Source organism: Nipponia nippon, unplaced genomic scaffold, assembly GCF_047370975.1.
Source record: "Nipponia nippon isolate SJK-2023a ecotype South Korea unplaced genomic scaffold, ASM4737097v1 scaffold_4, whole genome shotgun sequence".
NCBI lineage: Eukaryota > Metazoa > Chordata > Aves > Pelecaniformes > Threskiornithidae > Nipponia > Nipponia nippon.
In genome coordinates this window covers 118668282-118686018 of record NW_028262358.1, presented here as the reverse complement: position 1 = coordinate 118686018, position 17737 = coordinate 118668282, and the positions used below count along the sequence as shown (strand labels likewise).

The window sequence follows — 17737 nt, the reverse complement described above, 5'->3', positions numbered from 1 at the left end:
AAATACCTTGAGGGATGGAGACTCAACCACTTCCCTGGGCAGCCTGTGCCTGACTACCCTTTCAGTGAAGAAGTTTTTCCTAATATCCAACCTAAACTTCTCCCAAGAACTCCAACCTAAACTTCTCCCAAGAACTTAAGTTTCTAGTCTTCCAGTTCAATATTATGTTGAGTTACATATTAATAGTGTCCATGTCTGTTTGATCTGAATCTGGAAGCAACACACATTCTGTGGAAATGGGCCATAATACTCTAAATGCGTTTATCGTCTTCTCTGTATTCCCTTTATAGTACTTGCTCATCTTAGAGAAAGCAATGACATCAGTCTTTGAAAAGTAAACTGTTTTGAATTATTGACTGGCGACCACGCATTCAGCAACTGAGATGAATACATGTGTGTCCGCTGACCAGAAGCCAGATTAAAATGAACTAAATCCCTCACTAAATGGATCAAGGAGCCAAGAAGTTTATGCTCTGAAATGATGTCATAGCAGAGTGCATAGAGAGGCTACGGAGAGGAAAAACTGGGCTATGTTTTCTTCCTGTTTCCAGGATTGATTTACACAAGATTTAATAGAAATAGAAGCTATCCTTACAGAAATTCATGTTCTATCTTTTATATAAATTATATGCATTTTTTTTCTTTGTAGCATTAAACTTGGGAAGTGTTATGACTTTATATTAAAGCATTCTGACAAGAAAAGTGCATCAAAATCTTCCAAAGTTTTCAGAAACGTAGCATTGTAACACAGGGCATATAAATCCAGTGGACTTCTTTCACACTATGAAAGAATTGAGGATACTGCGACCATAACTGGTTAAATTTGTGCTCTAAATTTACTAATGTCTGATGTTTTCAGATATTGAGTTGTGATTGTTGGTAACACTTATTTGGCAATTGAAATGATCTTTCTCAGGCATCTCAAAACACAAATCAAAAATGTTGATCAAGAAAACGGATGACTTTATTGTGAAATAAACACTCCTAAATCATGTCAGTGTATTAGTTAGACATTTTAGAAATGTATACGAGATTAGCTTAATTTAATTAGCCAAGAAAGCATTAGCAGTGCCTTAAGAGCTACTTGAGGGCACTGTGATAATTGTAACACGCGATCCTAGCTAAAAGTAGTGCTGCCAACATCGTTCAACTTACTCGGTGGCAACCTAGCGCTCTCCATTGTACTTAACTGCTAATAGGAGCAAACATGGACTTGAGGATTGACATCGAGTGCTCTAGTGTGGGAAGGTACAATGCTAAGCAGCATTTTTGTGCTCTGTAATACCAGTGTATTTCAGTGTCTCTTACTGTAATTTCTCAGTCTGTAACAATAAATATTTTTTCTGATTTCTGGGTGATAATGCGGCTTTCGTAGCATAAGCTTATTCCTATGTTTTACTCCTTAAAAAGTTTTTAACGGTCAGCTATTGAAAACATAGAAAATTAACTTTAAAAATTATTATTATTTCTGTTAAAATACTAGCTTTAGACATACCCCTTAGAGCTTTCTAAAAATTAAATTTTCCTTTATGAAAGAGCTTGATTCAGATTAGCATATTTTCTTTGTCTTCTTTGCCGAGTGTCTTACAGTGTTCTGAACGTTCTGTGGTTCAGAATAAAACTACAGAACAAGTTAGAGTTTCCTCCTTATGCTGGAAAAATCACACTTGCTGGCCACCTGCATGTAAAGCTCTTCAGGGGAAGAAAGCTCCTCTCAAGTATCTATGTTTTTAAAGAACTGAATTGTCTTACTGTTCGAGTTTACAGTAACATCAATAAAGGCGCTGAGGCTAACGCTTTTACAGTTCTTTGAAATACATCCTGAAATACAGAGCCTTGTGAAGTTATTCCAAACAGTTTCAATTAAAGGCAGTTTCCCAAGAAAGCTCATCTTTTCAGTGCGTAATAAAATGTCGGGTTCTTTCTCTTTTAGTGGTCTGCTGCTCGTTTGGGACTTAGCAGGAGAAAATCAGTGATCTAAAACGAATCGTGCAGTCTGTTCCGTGGTAGTGTGGTATTAATACATCTGTGAACAGTGGGAAATTGAGCAATTGTTGGAAGCAATCTATGTCCAAGTTTCTGTCAAAATACCATACAGTCAGCATTTGTAATCCTTCCATGTTTCCAAAGGGGTGTCCTGAGTTTGAATTCTTCCTACGTATCCCGCCAGATCAGTCTGGGCCACCGTCAGAAGGCAGGACACCTCCGAAGCGTGCACGGTTTGTTTTGGGAGGCAGTTGCGCACCCTGTTCGGAGCTGGCTATCTCTGCTGTCAGACTGCTCCAGGGCCTTAAAAGGAAGCAATCTCAGGACTCATCCAGGGAGCGAATAAGACCTCCAAAGAATACTCAGGAAATGGTGTTGATGTTTGGTGTGCTGCATTGCTTCCTCTGAATATTGGGCTTGTCCCAAAGTAATATTAATAAAAGCTGCTTCTCCAACTGCTGTCTCTCAGTTTAAACTTGCAGCAGAAGGCTTAACCCATTGCCGTGAGAGATCCCATGGCAATTTTGCAAGAGTGGCATACAGCTTGGGGTTATGCAAGTTAATTAGCTCAGGTAATTACATTCTGATCACCTCCATCCCCCTGCAGTTTCACTTGGTTGTGATATAGTTTTGCACGTCCTGCCCTAAATTGTTGAGTATTTGCTATACTGTGGAAAAGTTTTCATTCCAATCTAATGATGCTTTAAACGATTTCTGTGTAAAACTTCATAAAACTCTTCTCAAACCAAAGCATCCAGCAAGCAGGCGTCAGTGAGCTGCAGCTTTCACTGCTCTTATTTTGTAGCTGTGACCATTTTAAAGGTTGCTGATTTGTTTATTAGATGTTTTAGCTCTAATGGATTACTTTGCATGTGGGTAATATCACTCATGAACCCGCTTATTGCAACGGGAGCTGACAATATTTTGTCAGCCTTTTCCATCCTATCTTTTTTTTTTTTGTACTCTTCATGCTTTGCTGCTTTTTCTAACAATTTTTCTGTCTCTGAGCTTACTCTTGAAATATTGTCTTTATTACCTTTGATGGGATTTTCATGGTTTATTTTAACCATTAATTTTGCTTTAAATTGTTCAAGTGTTGTTTTGCATTTATACTTGCTTGGACTCTTTTCCTGAATAAATTTAATTTCTTCTTGCTTGGTAGCTATTAAAACAGGCCACTTCTCAACCAGTTGTAAGATTAATGTGTTATCTTCTAAGCTTTTTCATTTTGCCCTGCTGAGTATGTGTATGCTATAATAGCTTCGACTCCAGTTGAACTAGGTGTAAAGCAGGTAGCTTTAGTACTCCTACCAGAAGTACAGAATTCACGAGCTTGTTCAAGTGTCATAGTTTTTATAGTCTTTTATGAATTTTGTGGTTTTATCTTTGTGCTTCTAGTAGTGTATGTTAATGACGTAACTAATGTAAAGCTTTGGTGGAAAGTTTGTGTCCAGCTGCACTCAGAGCAGATGCTTCAGTTTGGCTGTTTTCATAATTTGGGAAATGGGCTTTTTGCTTTTCTCCAATCTCCAGTCAATTGCTTCATTTTAAATGGATAAATAGTTGAGCCGAGCTACTTAAATTACCTGAAATGAAGAAACCGTTCTTTTTGTACACGTGGAGGAGATTACGTGCATTGAAATTTGTTGCCATGCTTCAGCAATCCCTCATTCGAAATACTTAATAACTACCTTCTATTATTTCTCTGATTTATCTTTCAGACCTTGAATGTTGTTTTTATTATGATATAAATTTCAATACATTAATCTTAAGATTTCATATTACAATTTTACACAGTTTTAATTTGTTTTTTCTTTTGAAATACTGTCTTCAAGTGCATTGTAGGTAGAGATACGGAAGTATTTTTAATCCCACATTTTTTTCACACAGAAGGCCACCTTCCTGTAGCTTCACTTGCTACAGCCACTTCCTTGCTTAGTTTACTGAGTCAAGTACCTGGTCATGTCCAAACCTTGGGGAACCCTCTGGTCCAAGGGTTCTCTCTGTTCTCCTACTTGCTATCCTCATTCAGATCATTCTGCTTCTTTATTTAGGTTTATGGTAGTACTAAAAGGAGGCCATATCCTCCAGACTTTCTTTAGGATGGGGTTGTTGAGCAGAAACAAGATGGGTTTTTGAGGACTAAGGGTAGGAAAAAAAGTTGTTGTTTGAATGTTTTCATTTTTTCCACTTCTGAATAGTAATTATTCTTGAATGTTCACATAAATATAATTTTTGCTTTAAAAGTCTTCGTTAACAGAATCTAGAAACTCATGGAAATGGTTAATACGGTTGTGACTAAAAATGTCTTGCTTTTAGTATTCCTTCAGTATTAAATTAGGAAGATCAGTGGGTTTGAAAAACTTACGATATGTGGATCTCCTAGAAAAACTTCTGAGTGAGGTGTGGACCCCCATAGAGCAAATAGAGACCTCATCTCAGCAGACTTGCTCTTCTGAAGGTGTGTGATTTCACATGTGCTGCGAGCTGTTAATTCTGCAGTTGTGCAAATGAATAGACTTGCCAGTATTAATGCTTGCCTGGCCATTTGATCAGCTGGATCAGGTTACTGGTCCAGCCAAAACTAACCCTCTTCCCCACATCCTCCTGCTTCCCCTCGCCTCCCCTCCATCCCTCTGATTTGATTATCGGCTGAAAAGTCACAATGTCACCCTAATTTTAGCGAAGGCACAAAGGAGGGGAGAGGAACACTCACGGTGGAAAAGCTTGGAGCGGGGCAGTGATGAGGGGTGGAGGACAAACCTCAGCTCGCTATTTATGGGCTCTGTCATAGTTTGGCAGAGGCTGCTCTGTAGCTCGCTCTCCCTTTCCTACATCAACCCACAAGTAGCCTGTGGATTGCAAGAGTTTTTTGGGTGTCAGATGAAAAGCTGTTGAAAGGCACTCAACCTGGATACGAACAGGTGTCGTCTTCTATTATAGACAGGGGGAATGGTTGCAAGTGTGCAAATACACAATAAACAGTGTTGTAGGTAGCGGTTTCTGTTTTTAACTTATAAACTTTTAACTTTTCTCAAAAGCTTTCACATTTATTAAATAACCTGAATTCTAGAATTGAAGCGTTCCAGGAAATAAAGTGGAAATCCTTTGAAAAAATGAAGCAGATCTTCTCATGCAAAAACTATGGGTTTTTACCTGAATGAGTTGGGAAGAATTTTTTCTTCTGAAAAAGTCTAGATGATGGTATTCTTTATATTCTTAATGGCTATTATTGACGTAAGCATTGTTTACTGAAAAAAAATATAGAAGCTGAATTTTAAAAGAATTTAGATCATCTTGCAGTTGAGGCATTCTTCACTATCATTATCACCAATGAAATACAGCGTTAATAGTTGTTTACTCCAAGATCATCAAGCACTTAAGCATGAATCTTGTTTTTCCTTAACACCTGTGGAGAGTCAACATCTGATAAATGACTGTGTGCAAACAAGTGGAAATTAGAGAACTGCGACCAGAAGATGGGTTCTTTTAAGCCAACTTTGTCTCTTTTCAAGCTATCAGTAAGGTTAACACACGAGGTCCTTAATGAAACTTGAAGTTCTTAGTACGGTAGTTAATGTCCTTTAATCCAAATACATTTTTTCCTAGCTTCTTGTCATTTGAAGGCGCCGGCAGTAGACTTACACTGGATTTTTAGGACACAAAGGCAGACGTTTAGCAAGCAGCAGTCCATAGTGTACCGCCATGAATACAGTCTGCTGTATTATGCTGCAACCTGGAGTTGAGTCGTGTTACCTTCTTCCCCTGGACGAGGGTATCAGGTCTTACCTCTTCCCACCAAGCAGGTAGTCAGTCTTCCCATAGAAGAGGGGCTCAGAGCATTTGCCAGGAAAATGTGGGTTGGGGCGGGGAAAGGAGCTTGCGAGGATGTGTTGGTGCTGGAGAGAGTGGGTAGCGCAATGTGTCATCCTGAAATTAGGACATGGTGCGGACACGTAAGGCAAGGTGTGGTCCCTGGTTTGAGTACGCTGATGAGAGTGTTTCAGCCACTGAAAATTTGTACTGAGCCTAAGGACAGTTTTAGTCCTTTTTTTTTTTTTTATCTTTTTCTTGAAGATGCTATAGAACAAAGTGGTGAAGTGAAAAAAAAAATGAAATAGGATTTGAAGGGATTTACTAGATTCTGGTCAGATGACATTATTGCAGTCATGGTAGAAAATGTGTTTGATCTAGTTACTAGAACTTGGGAAAAAAAAAGAGCAAAACTAAAAATATCTCAAAGAGATTGTCAAGTCTTTTGATTTTTTTTAATTGCTTAGTATGCCTAGCCCAAAAATGCATTAGGAAGGATGCCTAGTTCTTACCTAACTTTCATCAATAGATCTTAAAGTAGATCTTTAATGCAACAAATTTGTAGAAGTTAATGTTTTAATCCGTATTTTTTACCTTTGCAGAAACTGATACACAAAGGACAAGTGGCTTATCCAGAATCACTGGACAGACAGATAGAGAGTGTTTTTGGTGTATTTTATTGGTATGTTTGAAATGACGTTGTAGTTTAAACGCAGAAGCAGCAAGTTATTTGTTAACTGAATAGTTACCTGAGGGCAAAGATGAGTTATCAGCTTAACTAATTAGTATACTGGGGACACAATCAAATTTTTTTCATGAATACAAGTTTTTATTTTGGAAAGACAACTATTATCTTTTTATACCAGTGGGATAGAAATATTTATTAAATGCATTAAATATCCCTGAGTATGTATTTTATGTATTTTAATGGACAGCCCATTTCCACAGAACTTTGCATGAACTGGTAGGGGAAAAGGTAGATCAGATTTTTCTCACATGTACTTTTAAAATCTTAATCCAGATTATTAATATTCTGGGACATCTGAGATGATGTGTTGTTCTTCACAAGATACGTTTTAAATTTTCTTAGAAGTAACTGGAGGACCTGGAATTCAGTTTCTCCAAAGTTTGTAAAAATAAGATTGAGAGATTTCTGAAGTCATTGTTGTCTTTTCAGAGTATCAAATGGAGAGCAAAAAGGTACTTTTAAATATCAGAAGCTAAGAATTAACTAAAGTTAGAAGTAGAGGTTTTTGAAAACCTGTAGTTGAAACAGATTTCTTGAAAATGTTTATTTTATTATTATTAAGACAAAAGTAAATTTCAGAGTGTTTTGTGCTTGTTCAAGGGGTCAAATAGAAAAGCTAATTAAAACAGTTTGTGCTTTTAACAAAATGCAGAGGAATAGGATCGATCAGTTGAAGATTGAATGTCAGTGTGTCTTAATTTCATGTCTTAGACATGGAAAGAGGTCATAGAAAAGAGAAAGACATAGATGCTGAAGGGTTTAAAACACTAGGTTGAAAACTCTCATGTCAGAGTTGTGAAGTTGTAGGAGCAATCATGCTGACTTTCTGGGTGTGGCAGAGTTAGTCAGAAGAAGGGTGTGACCCACAAAATGTACGGTAAGGAGAGCAAGTTTGACTGTTGTGGGAAACTCAAATATTCATGTCTGCATACCTGTGTTTTAATGCAGCTGAACCTGTGGCAAAACAGATGGAGTCTTTTTCAGAAATTGAAAGGTGTGGCTGTGGTTTGGATGTTGTGTCCTCTCTTACCCAAAAACTCGATGAACTTACGTTCGTGTACTTGGAGATGACAGTGCTAGAGATGGTTTGTACTCATCCTGTGTTACCAAGACTGCTGCGTTATGGTTGTCTTGGGATGTTCAGACCAGCAGTGTAGTGAGGAGTTCTTTAGACATTCTCTTGGCCAGGAGATTCAACATAATTAAAAAAACAGAAGAAAAAAAAAACCCTACCCCCTTCAATAGGCTGGAAGTAGTCTTTGTATTTTAACTTGAAAATTAATCAGCTGTCATGCTTTAGCTAGCTGGTCCCTGTGCTATACCTGAAGGCAAGCCCTTGTCGGTGAGGACTGCCTTGGTGCGTGTGTCCTTCAGTCATGCTGAAAGACGCTATCAGTGTAGTCATTAAGAGGACAGACGGAGAAGGAAGAAGTCAGTTTTATTCATTGATTTCTAGTTTGGGTTCTTTCAAAACTTAAGGACTTGTCGCTAAACGTTATTAAATAAAGCTCTGTTAGTATCAAATTACTATTTTGAAATTTAGGGATGGATATGGAAGAGACTACAGGTGATATTGTATATCAGTGTTTTTGTAGCTTCACGAATGTGAGCATTATTATAAATTTTTCCCCATCTTTCTCCTTTTCATACAAAGTAGAGAAAACATAGAGATAAGTATGCAGCCATATTTTTTTGTTGCTTTATTTACTTATTCATTTTAGATTTGGTGTCTGGATTTATTGCTACCATCATTCAAATGCTTTCAGTGAACATATGTTATCATAGTTTGCCCCACTACGTCTGCAAGACTCTCACTGCTGAATGTTAGCTCAACAGCTAATTTGCGGTATTCATTCAGCTGTCACATTCCATTTTACTCTTGTTGTGAGGTTATGCAGGGAGAAGATTAGAAAGGCGAAGGCCCAGCTAGAACTTGAACTGGCCACTGTCGTTAAAGATAACAAAAAATGTTTTTACAAATATATCAGCAACAAAAGGAGGGCCACGGAGAATCTCCCTCCTTTGTTGGGTGTGGAGGGAAACTTTGCCACGAAGGATGAAGAGAAGGCCGAGGTACTTAATGCCTTCTTTGCCTCAGTCTTTAATAGTCAGACTGGTCATCCTCGGAGTTTTCAGATCCCTGAGCTGGGAGATGGAGATAGGATGCAGAATGAAGCCCCAGTTGTCGAGGAGGTGGCAGTCACCGACCTGCTCCTCCACCTGAATGCTCACAAGTCCATGGGGCCAGACGGGATCCACCTGAGGATACTGAGGGAGCTGGCAGAGGAGCTGGCCAAGCCACTCTCCATCATTTATCAGCAGTCCTGGTCAACTGGGGAGGTCCCAGATGACTGAAAGTTAGCTAATGTGACGCCCCTCTACAAGAAGGGTTGGAAGGAGGATCCCGGGAACTACAGGCCTGTCAGCCTGACCTCTGCTTGGACTTTAGTAAGGCCTTTGACACTGTCTCCCACAGCATTCTCCTGGAGAAGCTGGCTGCTCACGGCTTGGATAAGTGCACTCTGCACTGGCTTAAAAACTGGCTGGATGGCTGAGCCCAGAGAGTGGTGGTGAATGGAGTCAAATCCAGTTGGCGGCTGGTCACAAGTGGTGTTCCCCAGGGCTCAGTGTTGGGGCCGGTCCTGTTCAATATTTTCATTGATGATCTGGATGAGGGGATCGAGTGCACCCTCAGTAAGTTTTCAGCTGACACCAAGTTGGGTGGAAGTGTCGATCTGCTGGAGGGTAGGAAGGCCCTACAGAGGGACCTGGACAGGCTGGACCGATGGGCCGGGGCCAACTGCATGAGATTCAGTGCCGGGTCCTGCACTTGGAGCACAACAACCCCATGCAACGCTCCAGGCTGGGGGAGGAGTGGCTGGAGAGCTGCCTGGTGGAAAAGGACCTGGGGGTGTTGGTTGACAGCTGGCTGAACATGAGCCAGCAGTGTGCTCAGGTGGCCAAGAGGGCCAATGGCATCCTGGCTATGAGGAATAGTGTGGCCAGCAGGAGCAGGGAGGTGATAGTGCCCCTGTACTGGGCACTGGTGAGGCTGCACCTCAGTCCTGTGTTCAGTTTTGGGCCCCTCACTCCAAGAAGGACATCAAGGTGCTGGAGCGTGTCCAATGAAGTTGGTGAAGGGTCTGGAGCAGAAGTCTTATGAGGAGCGGCTGAGGGAAGTGGGGTTGTTTAGTCTGGAGGAGGCTGAGGGGAGACCTTATTGCTCTCTATGACTACCTGAAAGGAGGTTGTAGTGAGGTGGGGGTCGGTCTCTTCTCCCTAGTAACAAGCGATAGGACAAGAGGAAATGGCCTCAAGCTGCGCCAGGGGAGGTTTAGGTTAGGTATTAGGAAAAACTTCTTCACCGAAAGGGTAGTCAGGTACTGGCACAGGCTGCCCAGGGAAGTGGTTGAGTCTCCATCCCTCGAGGTATTTAAAAGGCGGGTAGACGTGGTGCTTGAGGACATGGTTTAGTGGTGGACTTGGCAGTGCTAGGTTAACGGTTGGACCTGATGATCTTGAAGGTCTTTTCCAGCCTTAACGGTTCTATGATTCTGTGATTCTATAATGAAGACTATGTTCCAGTCTAGACCACGGGTGGTATCCTGTTAACTCCAGTTATTTCTTCACTCATTATTAGTGAGAGTGCTTTCCATAAGAAGCTGCACTAGGTTCTGGCTGTTCTGGATCACAGCTGGAGTTTGGTGGGTCTCTTATTTCTGTTAGATCAGTACGGTTGTGCTAAATTTTCTTTACCTCTTCGTACTTCCTGACATTATGTAAACTCAATTTTTGATTCTTCTGTGCTTGCTTTTTCTTTTGTGGCTTTGGTATGCTTTCAGGCAATTTCGGACATGGTTAAGATTTTATTAATTCGTATTCTCTGCATTCTCTCAGCGTATGAGTGCGTTTGCTTCAGTGCCAGTGTTTCATTAGGAGCTTTGAGTTCGGTGCATTGGTTCCTACTTCTGCAATTGCATTATTAATTTCTTAATTTTTAAGTTTGATGCTTGTGTCATACATTTCTCTTTCTAGTCCCAGAAGATTTTCGTGATGTGTACTGTTAAGTAATAAGTTTCTGGGTTGAAACTGAAGTATTATTTTTAATCATTGAAGGTATAAATGGTTTGAGACCCAGTTACTTGAGGGAGCAAGTTGAGTGCAGTGGAATCGTTAGACCTCTTTTGCTATAAAGGGGAGGAGGCAGTGGATAGACTGCTCTCTGTAACGGCTTCCCAGATTGAAGTTAATTTCTTTTCTTGTTCTAGCATATCCCAGTTTGGGTAATCTCTTGAGTGTAATGAAAGCTCCATCTCCATATTTTAGTGTAGGTAGGTGAAAGTTCTGGATTGCAGTCTAGGTGTGATTTGATTCCCTAGAGCTTGAATTTTTAAGATTGTCTGTTAACTGGAATATGGAGCTTGGGTTCTTATTAACATATTTAAAATTTTAATGATTTCTCATTGTAGTAACTTTGTCAATACTTCACAGTAAAACATTTTGTATGCTAGTGCGTCTTCTACAGCAGGTGTACTAACGTAAGTTAGTATTTGGGCTTGACGATCTTAAAATTTAGACTTGCTTTGTACTTGCTAAGTTACTGTGTAGAGTTAATATGCAGACAAATGCGGCTCAACTGAAAATAACACCCTAAACAAAGAATAACCAGAAAGTATTGCCTCTGTTAAGTAACCCCCTTCATTGCTAGTCTAGTTCCTTAGGCGGATGCACTGATGTGATCGCATGGACAGTCAGCCTGCCCTTCCAGTTTTTGAAGCTATTGGCAAGTATCTGTTCGTTTGACAGTATTAGAGATCTCAAAGATATGCGGCTTTTCTAAATTCTGTGAATATTAGTAGCAGAGGGAGAACTGAAGTAGCAGATTTTGTCCCCAGGTTAATCACTAATATTTTGTTTTACCTGCCAGTTGACCACTTGGCATGCACGTAGCTCAGAAGTAACTACAGCACTGTATTGCCTTTGACCAATAAATAGACAGGACAAATGAGGAATACTAGCTAATTTTGAGACTTGGGACCAGCAGCAGGGAACTGGAGGAAATGGAGAGAAGGGTGGTCGTGGGAGACCTGGGAGCGGTTAGGATTTTTGCGTGGGAGGGGGTAGAGATGGAGTATAGGAACCTATGCGTTACTAATTTCACTGCTTGCAAAATAGCTTTAGTGTCAGCCCTCATAAAGCTTCGTTACATGCTTGTTCCTCTTTCTTAGCTTCATTTTCTCTGTCTCGCCTAGCCGGTTTAAAACTGGTTCTGTGGCTTACCTTGAAACTCTGCTTCTTTCCTGCACAGGGTAGCTCTTGTAGTTTCAGAAAGTAGTTACTAAAATTGACTGAGCAATGATGTATTTCTGTAAGTCCACAAATAAACTTGCGGCTGATTAAAGCAAAAAGTACATACACGAATGCTTACAGTATTCAGAAGTGAATATGTACACTATTAAAATTTTGTGAAAAGTTGGTATTTTGTAGTTGCAGAGTGTTATGGAAAACAGCTGGGTGGCTGCACATGTATTTTCCAGTGCTAGGCAAGGTGCAGGTGTTCTGTCTTTAGGAATGGTGGTAGTTACCTCTGCTACCGCTTCGACTAAGCCTTAGTTTTAGATCCCTAATTCTGCTTCATGTAATTTAAAGTTTTAATTATGATATTGAGTATAGATATTAGTTTGAGTTACATTGATGTACTTCCTGAAGAAGTAAAATAATGAGGAAGAAAAAAGTGTGAATTTTGTTTTGTTTTTTTTTTACTAGGGTTAAATGAGTCCTAAGATTGAATCTTAATATATTCTTTCCTTGGATTTACCTTGACAGGCTAACAATTAACAAAGTTAAAACTACTTTTAAAATGAGATGTGAACATGGGCTGGTTCGCAATTAATATTAGTTTTTGGTATTTAGTATTTTTAGTATTATAAAAAGTATTTACAAGTATGAATCACAAATGAAAATCACATATAACATATTGAGTAAACAAATACTATAGCATAATGAATACCACATTTATTAATTTATTAGTAGCATTATAAGTATTTAATATTAGTTAATATTTGTCAAAATATATATAATAATATGTATTTATTTAGAATATTTTATATATTTATAGATAATATGTAAAAATAAATGTTAAGGCATGATGTAGTCAGCTCATTTCACTCGCAACTCTCTGTTCCTGCAGACTGGTCCCATCCTCACCTTGTTTTTTTTTTTTTCTTGCTTTATCTTCTGTACTCTGATCCCTCATTGAAATGATTCAGCTCACTAACCAGATAGAAAGCTAATCTAACAGAAGGAAAGTGAACTTTTGAAGCTTTGGTGAGCTGATTTGGTTTATTGGTGGGTCAGAGAACCATCAGAAGAAGATCAAAGGAGACTGGAGTGCTGCTGCGTAGGCAGGCAAGGGAGCGCATGGGCCAGCCCCTGGCTTCAGTGGTGCTGAGCTGTCTTGGTGAACTGCACCCATACTTTGATTTCTTTAGGCTTTGCCACTTTCTAAATACTGTGCTATGATTGTCTTCCTCTCTTAAGAAAAGGACTTCGTTGTTTTTTTATTTTTATTTTCTTGAGTACGTGAGACATCATGATGTTGAATTATCTGGAGTACAAATCAGATTGTTGTTGTTAATAAGCCTGATGAACAAATGGGACTTCCGTGATCATCTCCTTGCATGTAAATAAAATTATCTTTTGTTCTTAGTTGAAGTGATTACTGACAATTCCTGGACCTTAATATTCGGAAATTGGTTGCTCTGTTGTTGCAAGAGAGGATATTTAGTTTTTTTAATCAAGACTGTTTCCATGAGCTAAAATTTGTGGTTTACAGAATCTTGATTTTTTTTTTTTTTCTTTTTGTAGTTCATCCTAACAGAAGCAGATCCTCCAAAGTTTGCTTTCTGTCCACTTGTTACATACAGCTCTGAAGTAATCCCTTGCTACTATCTTGGAGTTTCTGTCTACGTTACCTCTGATAAGCACAGCAGGGAAAAAAACCCTCTGGTATTGTTTAGGTGCTTCTTAAAGGTGTTAAGACTGACGTTGTTCGTGTGTATAATGCTGTTAATGAACACATTAGACAAAAAAATGCTATAGAAGTTTAAAGTCCACTTTCAGTTACTCCTTGCTGTGTGTTTGATAGTCTAAAGAAGAGAACAAGGTATTGCAAAACTCTTAGAGGAAGGAAGAGGATAATGTGACTGTTGAAGCATTTTAAAGACAAAGATAATGTCAGCAGAATAAATTCATGCTGTGTTTCTAAGAATCTTTATTTGCCTCAGTCCTTTTTTCTCTTTATTTGCACTATTAGTTCTTTTGCAAGTAGGGTAAGAGTAGTAGTGTCATGTGTGATATACAAAATGCAGTGGGTTAGAGAAACAGAATGCTGGTTCAGAAATAGATGTAAAATATTATAGAAAAGTTAAATATTAAAAACTAAATATTTTTGTGGTTTCCAGTAGTGTTTTCAGAATAATAATTTTTAATATTTCACACAAGCTAGTTACTAAGAGTTTGATAGAGGCTTCACTTTTACTAAGCTTAAGTTTCCTCTTTTTCTGTAAGGATATATACAAATGAGCCAATTAAGTATGATCTGATGCTTTTTTTTCTTTTCAGAAAGATGAAGGTAGTGATGCTAGTTTGAGTGATAGCCACATATCTCCTCCCGCCAAACGTACCTCAAAACATGCTGATCCTGTGTGCAAAGACAAATCAAAATCACGCAGTACTGGGCAGCGAGAGGAATGGAGCATCTCAACTGGACAGTCCAGGTAACTTGGTGCCAGGAGAAAAATGAAGTCTTACCAATTTTTCCTGTATCGTTAACCCACTTATGCTATTTCTGCAGTGAGCTGCAGCTCACACTCAAGAGTGTATTTTTGAAGCATGTTATTTTCATATAATTTTCTTTTAGTTTAAGACTCCAGGAACGTGGGTTACATAAATCCTTTCATCTCTGTGTTGCCTTTCTATGCAAATTTGTGCAAAAATGGGAAGTAATTTTAAATGAGATGCAGTCTGAATTCTAGATTCTTGATACATCCAAATTTAGTGATTTAATTGGTATTTTTATGTACTCAAGATACAAGAAGACATGACATTTTAATTAGGAAATCAGTATTATCCTCATCTTTAGGGAATGGATAATGGTCCAGTTTGTTTCTTTCCATTGTCGTTTTCAGCCTCTCTTCCCTGTTTGGTTATAAGGGCTTAAGTGAATTACTCTATTGAATATAGCCTCAATCTTGCCACATTTTTATAACTCAAAAGAGAAGTAATTTGTTTCATTTTATAACTGATTAATAGTATTTTACAAAGCATTCTTGTGTTCATAAGGTTCTTCACGTGATTACAAGTAATTATGAGACAGTGTAGGCAGTATGTTCCTGGGCCATGAACCTTCAGTTAATACTGATTCTTTTGTAGATACGTATTTCATATTTATGTACAAATCAAAATCGTTCTTGCAACACTTTGCATGTAAGAATGACTGTAATTCACTACTGGACTGTCGTCTGCTAGGATGAAGTATATTTAAAAACTACGTAAATCTTAAAATAGATCTCTTTTTTTGTTTGTTTTTCTCTTTTAAAACAGAATAAATTACATACAGCATATTATGTGCCATGGTCATCTGGGAATGTATTGAAACTCATGCACCTTCTATTTCTTTTGTTTATAAGTGTAGACTTGTACTGTATCTATTAGAAATGCTAAGAGATAAAAAAATATTTAATGTGTCTGCGAGAATTTAGATCACTATGTCAAGTGAAATTTGGCCAGGATACTGAAACTCCTGTTGTTACTCATGTAGAACCCACTGCGGCATGTCTTTGCATCTCGGGCTTTTTTGTTGTTTTCTGCCAAAATCCAAAGTGCTGGGCATAATAGTGATCTTAAGTTTCTAAGACTTTTCCCAAAAGCTTTGTTGCTAAACCTTTATTATAATCAAATTTCACTTCTTCAATTGCGGTTTCTAAAATACTTAAAATATCTGACCAGAAAAATATTATTGGGAAGTTGGATGTGGACATGACTTCTGTAAACATGGTTTTCTGTGTTGCTACCCAACCCTTGCAAAAATCCTGAGGTTACCTTTGTTTTGTAAGGATTGGTTACACATTTCTTAGGAAAATAATAGCAAAGCTCACATCTTCTGTACCTCTGAGTTGAACTCTTTGTAGTCTGTTGAACTCTTGGTCATGTTCGAGCTTAGATTGCATTTGGTATTACTAAGATTTCCCCTCCTTTTTCTGTTTCCCATCAAATTCATTTTAGTTTTGTAGTTTGAGAACAAGGAGTTCCTCCCTTCCAGTATTGGTGTGCAGTATATACAGTTACAGTTCACTGGAAAGCTCTAAGCGTTTCTGAGGGTGGAAGAGAGAGAATTTTTTTTTTTCCTTTTCCCTGATTTATTTTGCTTTTTTGCATAGTGATGTTGACAAATTACATTTAACAATCTGCCAGTGGTTGTAGAGTTTTTATTCATTTGTATTCTACTCTAAATTATCTTCTAGTAAAATGTCTAAAAAATAAAAATATTTTTAATTTTTTAAAGATAAGTGAATGAAGGAACAATTGCTTATGCAATAAAATTGCAGAAAACTCTGGAATATGTTTTTGTCTTAGACTATGATGTAGTAGGGCTTACTTTTCCTAAAAGTTAGTGTAAAAAGAAATTCAAAATACCAGATTGTTAGAGAACAGGAAAATATTTTTTACTGCTTTTAAGTACACACAGCATAAATTAGTCCCATTCACATGAGTTGGTAATTTTGTTAAATTTATTCTTTTTCTGTGAGTACGAAACAGCTTTTTGTGCTTCTACTAGTTTATCCAAAGTGTTTGAATGATAATTGCCTTTGAAGAGCTATATCAAGATCTTGTTCTGAAACTTAGGGGGAGAGTTAATAGTAGGACATGGCATGAGGGAACATTGGAGGGATTAATAAAAGAGATGTTTAGATAATTGGGGGGATGCATATAATTGGTATTAGGCAGTTTTGTCCTCATTCCAGTGTTGGGCATGAAGCAGACTCTTCAGAGGCTACGTGTCACAAAGGTTTTGAAGTCATAGTGTATCGTGTAACATGCTGTGTTTAAAGTTCTATTTTCACTGTGTGACTTTTGCTTGGCTAAGGAATGTTAACATTATTTGTGTGTCTAATATAATTGTTTCCTAGGTTAACTTCTCAGCCTGGTGCTACACTACCAAATGGACGTAGCTTATGTAAGTGTATTACAGTGGACCCTTTTGTACCTACTTTTATATTTAACAATTTTATGTCAGTGATTTTCAGTTGCATATATTTTTAATAACTTTACTGATTACTCTGACCATTTTGACCAGAAAAATTACTGTTTTGGCTCAGTTTTCTTCTGTCAACATCTTGGATGCTCTCTGTGGACATGGGGAACATTCTTAGATGAAAGTCCATTTCTCTTCTCAATTCAGACCTCTTGGCCATGATCTTGATGTTTTCCTTAATTCCGAAATTTACTGTTACGAACTAATTTTGGCCTTCCTCTCACAGCTGGTCTCTTTAATTTGCTTACTCTCCTTGCTCATTTGAAATTTGGCCTTCTGTAGTTCTTAACGTTACTTAACTCTACTATTGCTTTATAGAGACCTGCCTTGTCTGCAGCTCCTGCTACCTTGAACAGTTTTCCTATATGCTTGTACCTTACAAACTTGCCGCCTCGTTGCATATCTCAGCTAAAACCACTTTGTCCTTCATGTCCCTTTTTCATCAATTCTGTCTCGTTTAGTTCTGTGTTGACTCTATGTATGCGTTAATCCATTAAGCATTTTTGGTATTTTTATTATTTATTGTGGTGCCTAAGGAACAATCAGAAGTGGGATCCTTTTTTTTTGGCACTGTACAGAGTAGCTGATATAGATTTGCTTGTGAAATCAATGTGTTGTATCTGACCTTTTGATATTGTATTTGAAAGACTAAGAACTGAAACTGTGGGCCACGTGCATTTTAGTATTGATGTTAACTTAAAAATATTGAATAGATATTTGAATGCCAAATTTTCATCATAAAATAAGACTATCATATAAGGAAACAAGCTCGAGTCTGAAGAAATAGCTTGTAAAACAACTTTGATAGGAATTTAAAAAATATATTTCTTTAGTGAATATAAGGGTGCTCATACTGTGCTCCATAACTTTCGGTT

At 38.1% G+C, this 17737-nt stretch overlaps 1 protein-coding gene across 6 annotated transcripts in view; it reads left to right on the top strand.

Annotated features, from left to right (window-relative positions):
* Positions 1 to 17737, top strand: part of ATAD2B (ATPase family AAA domain containing 2B) — an 82256-nt gene that overhangs the window by 3367 nt on the left and 61152 nt on the right. For 3 of the 6 annotated variants that reach the window (XM_087776666.1, XM_087776665.1, XM_087776664.1), the window contains exons 2-4: positions 13415 to 13555; positions 14171 to 14325; positions 16738 to 16784. In XM_087776666.1, the coding sequence (XP_087632792.1) occupies positions 13415 to 13555; positions 14171 to 14325; positions 16738 to 16784 (343 nt within the window). Of the gene's footprint in view, positions 1 to 13414; positions 13567 to 14170; positions 14326 to 16737; positions 16785 to 17737 lie in introns of those variants that run through there. The other 3 variants (XM_087776667.1, XM_087776669.1, XM_087776668.1) reach the window with 3 other exon arrangements.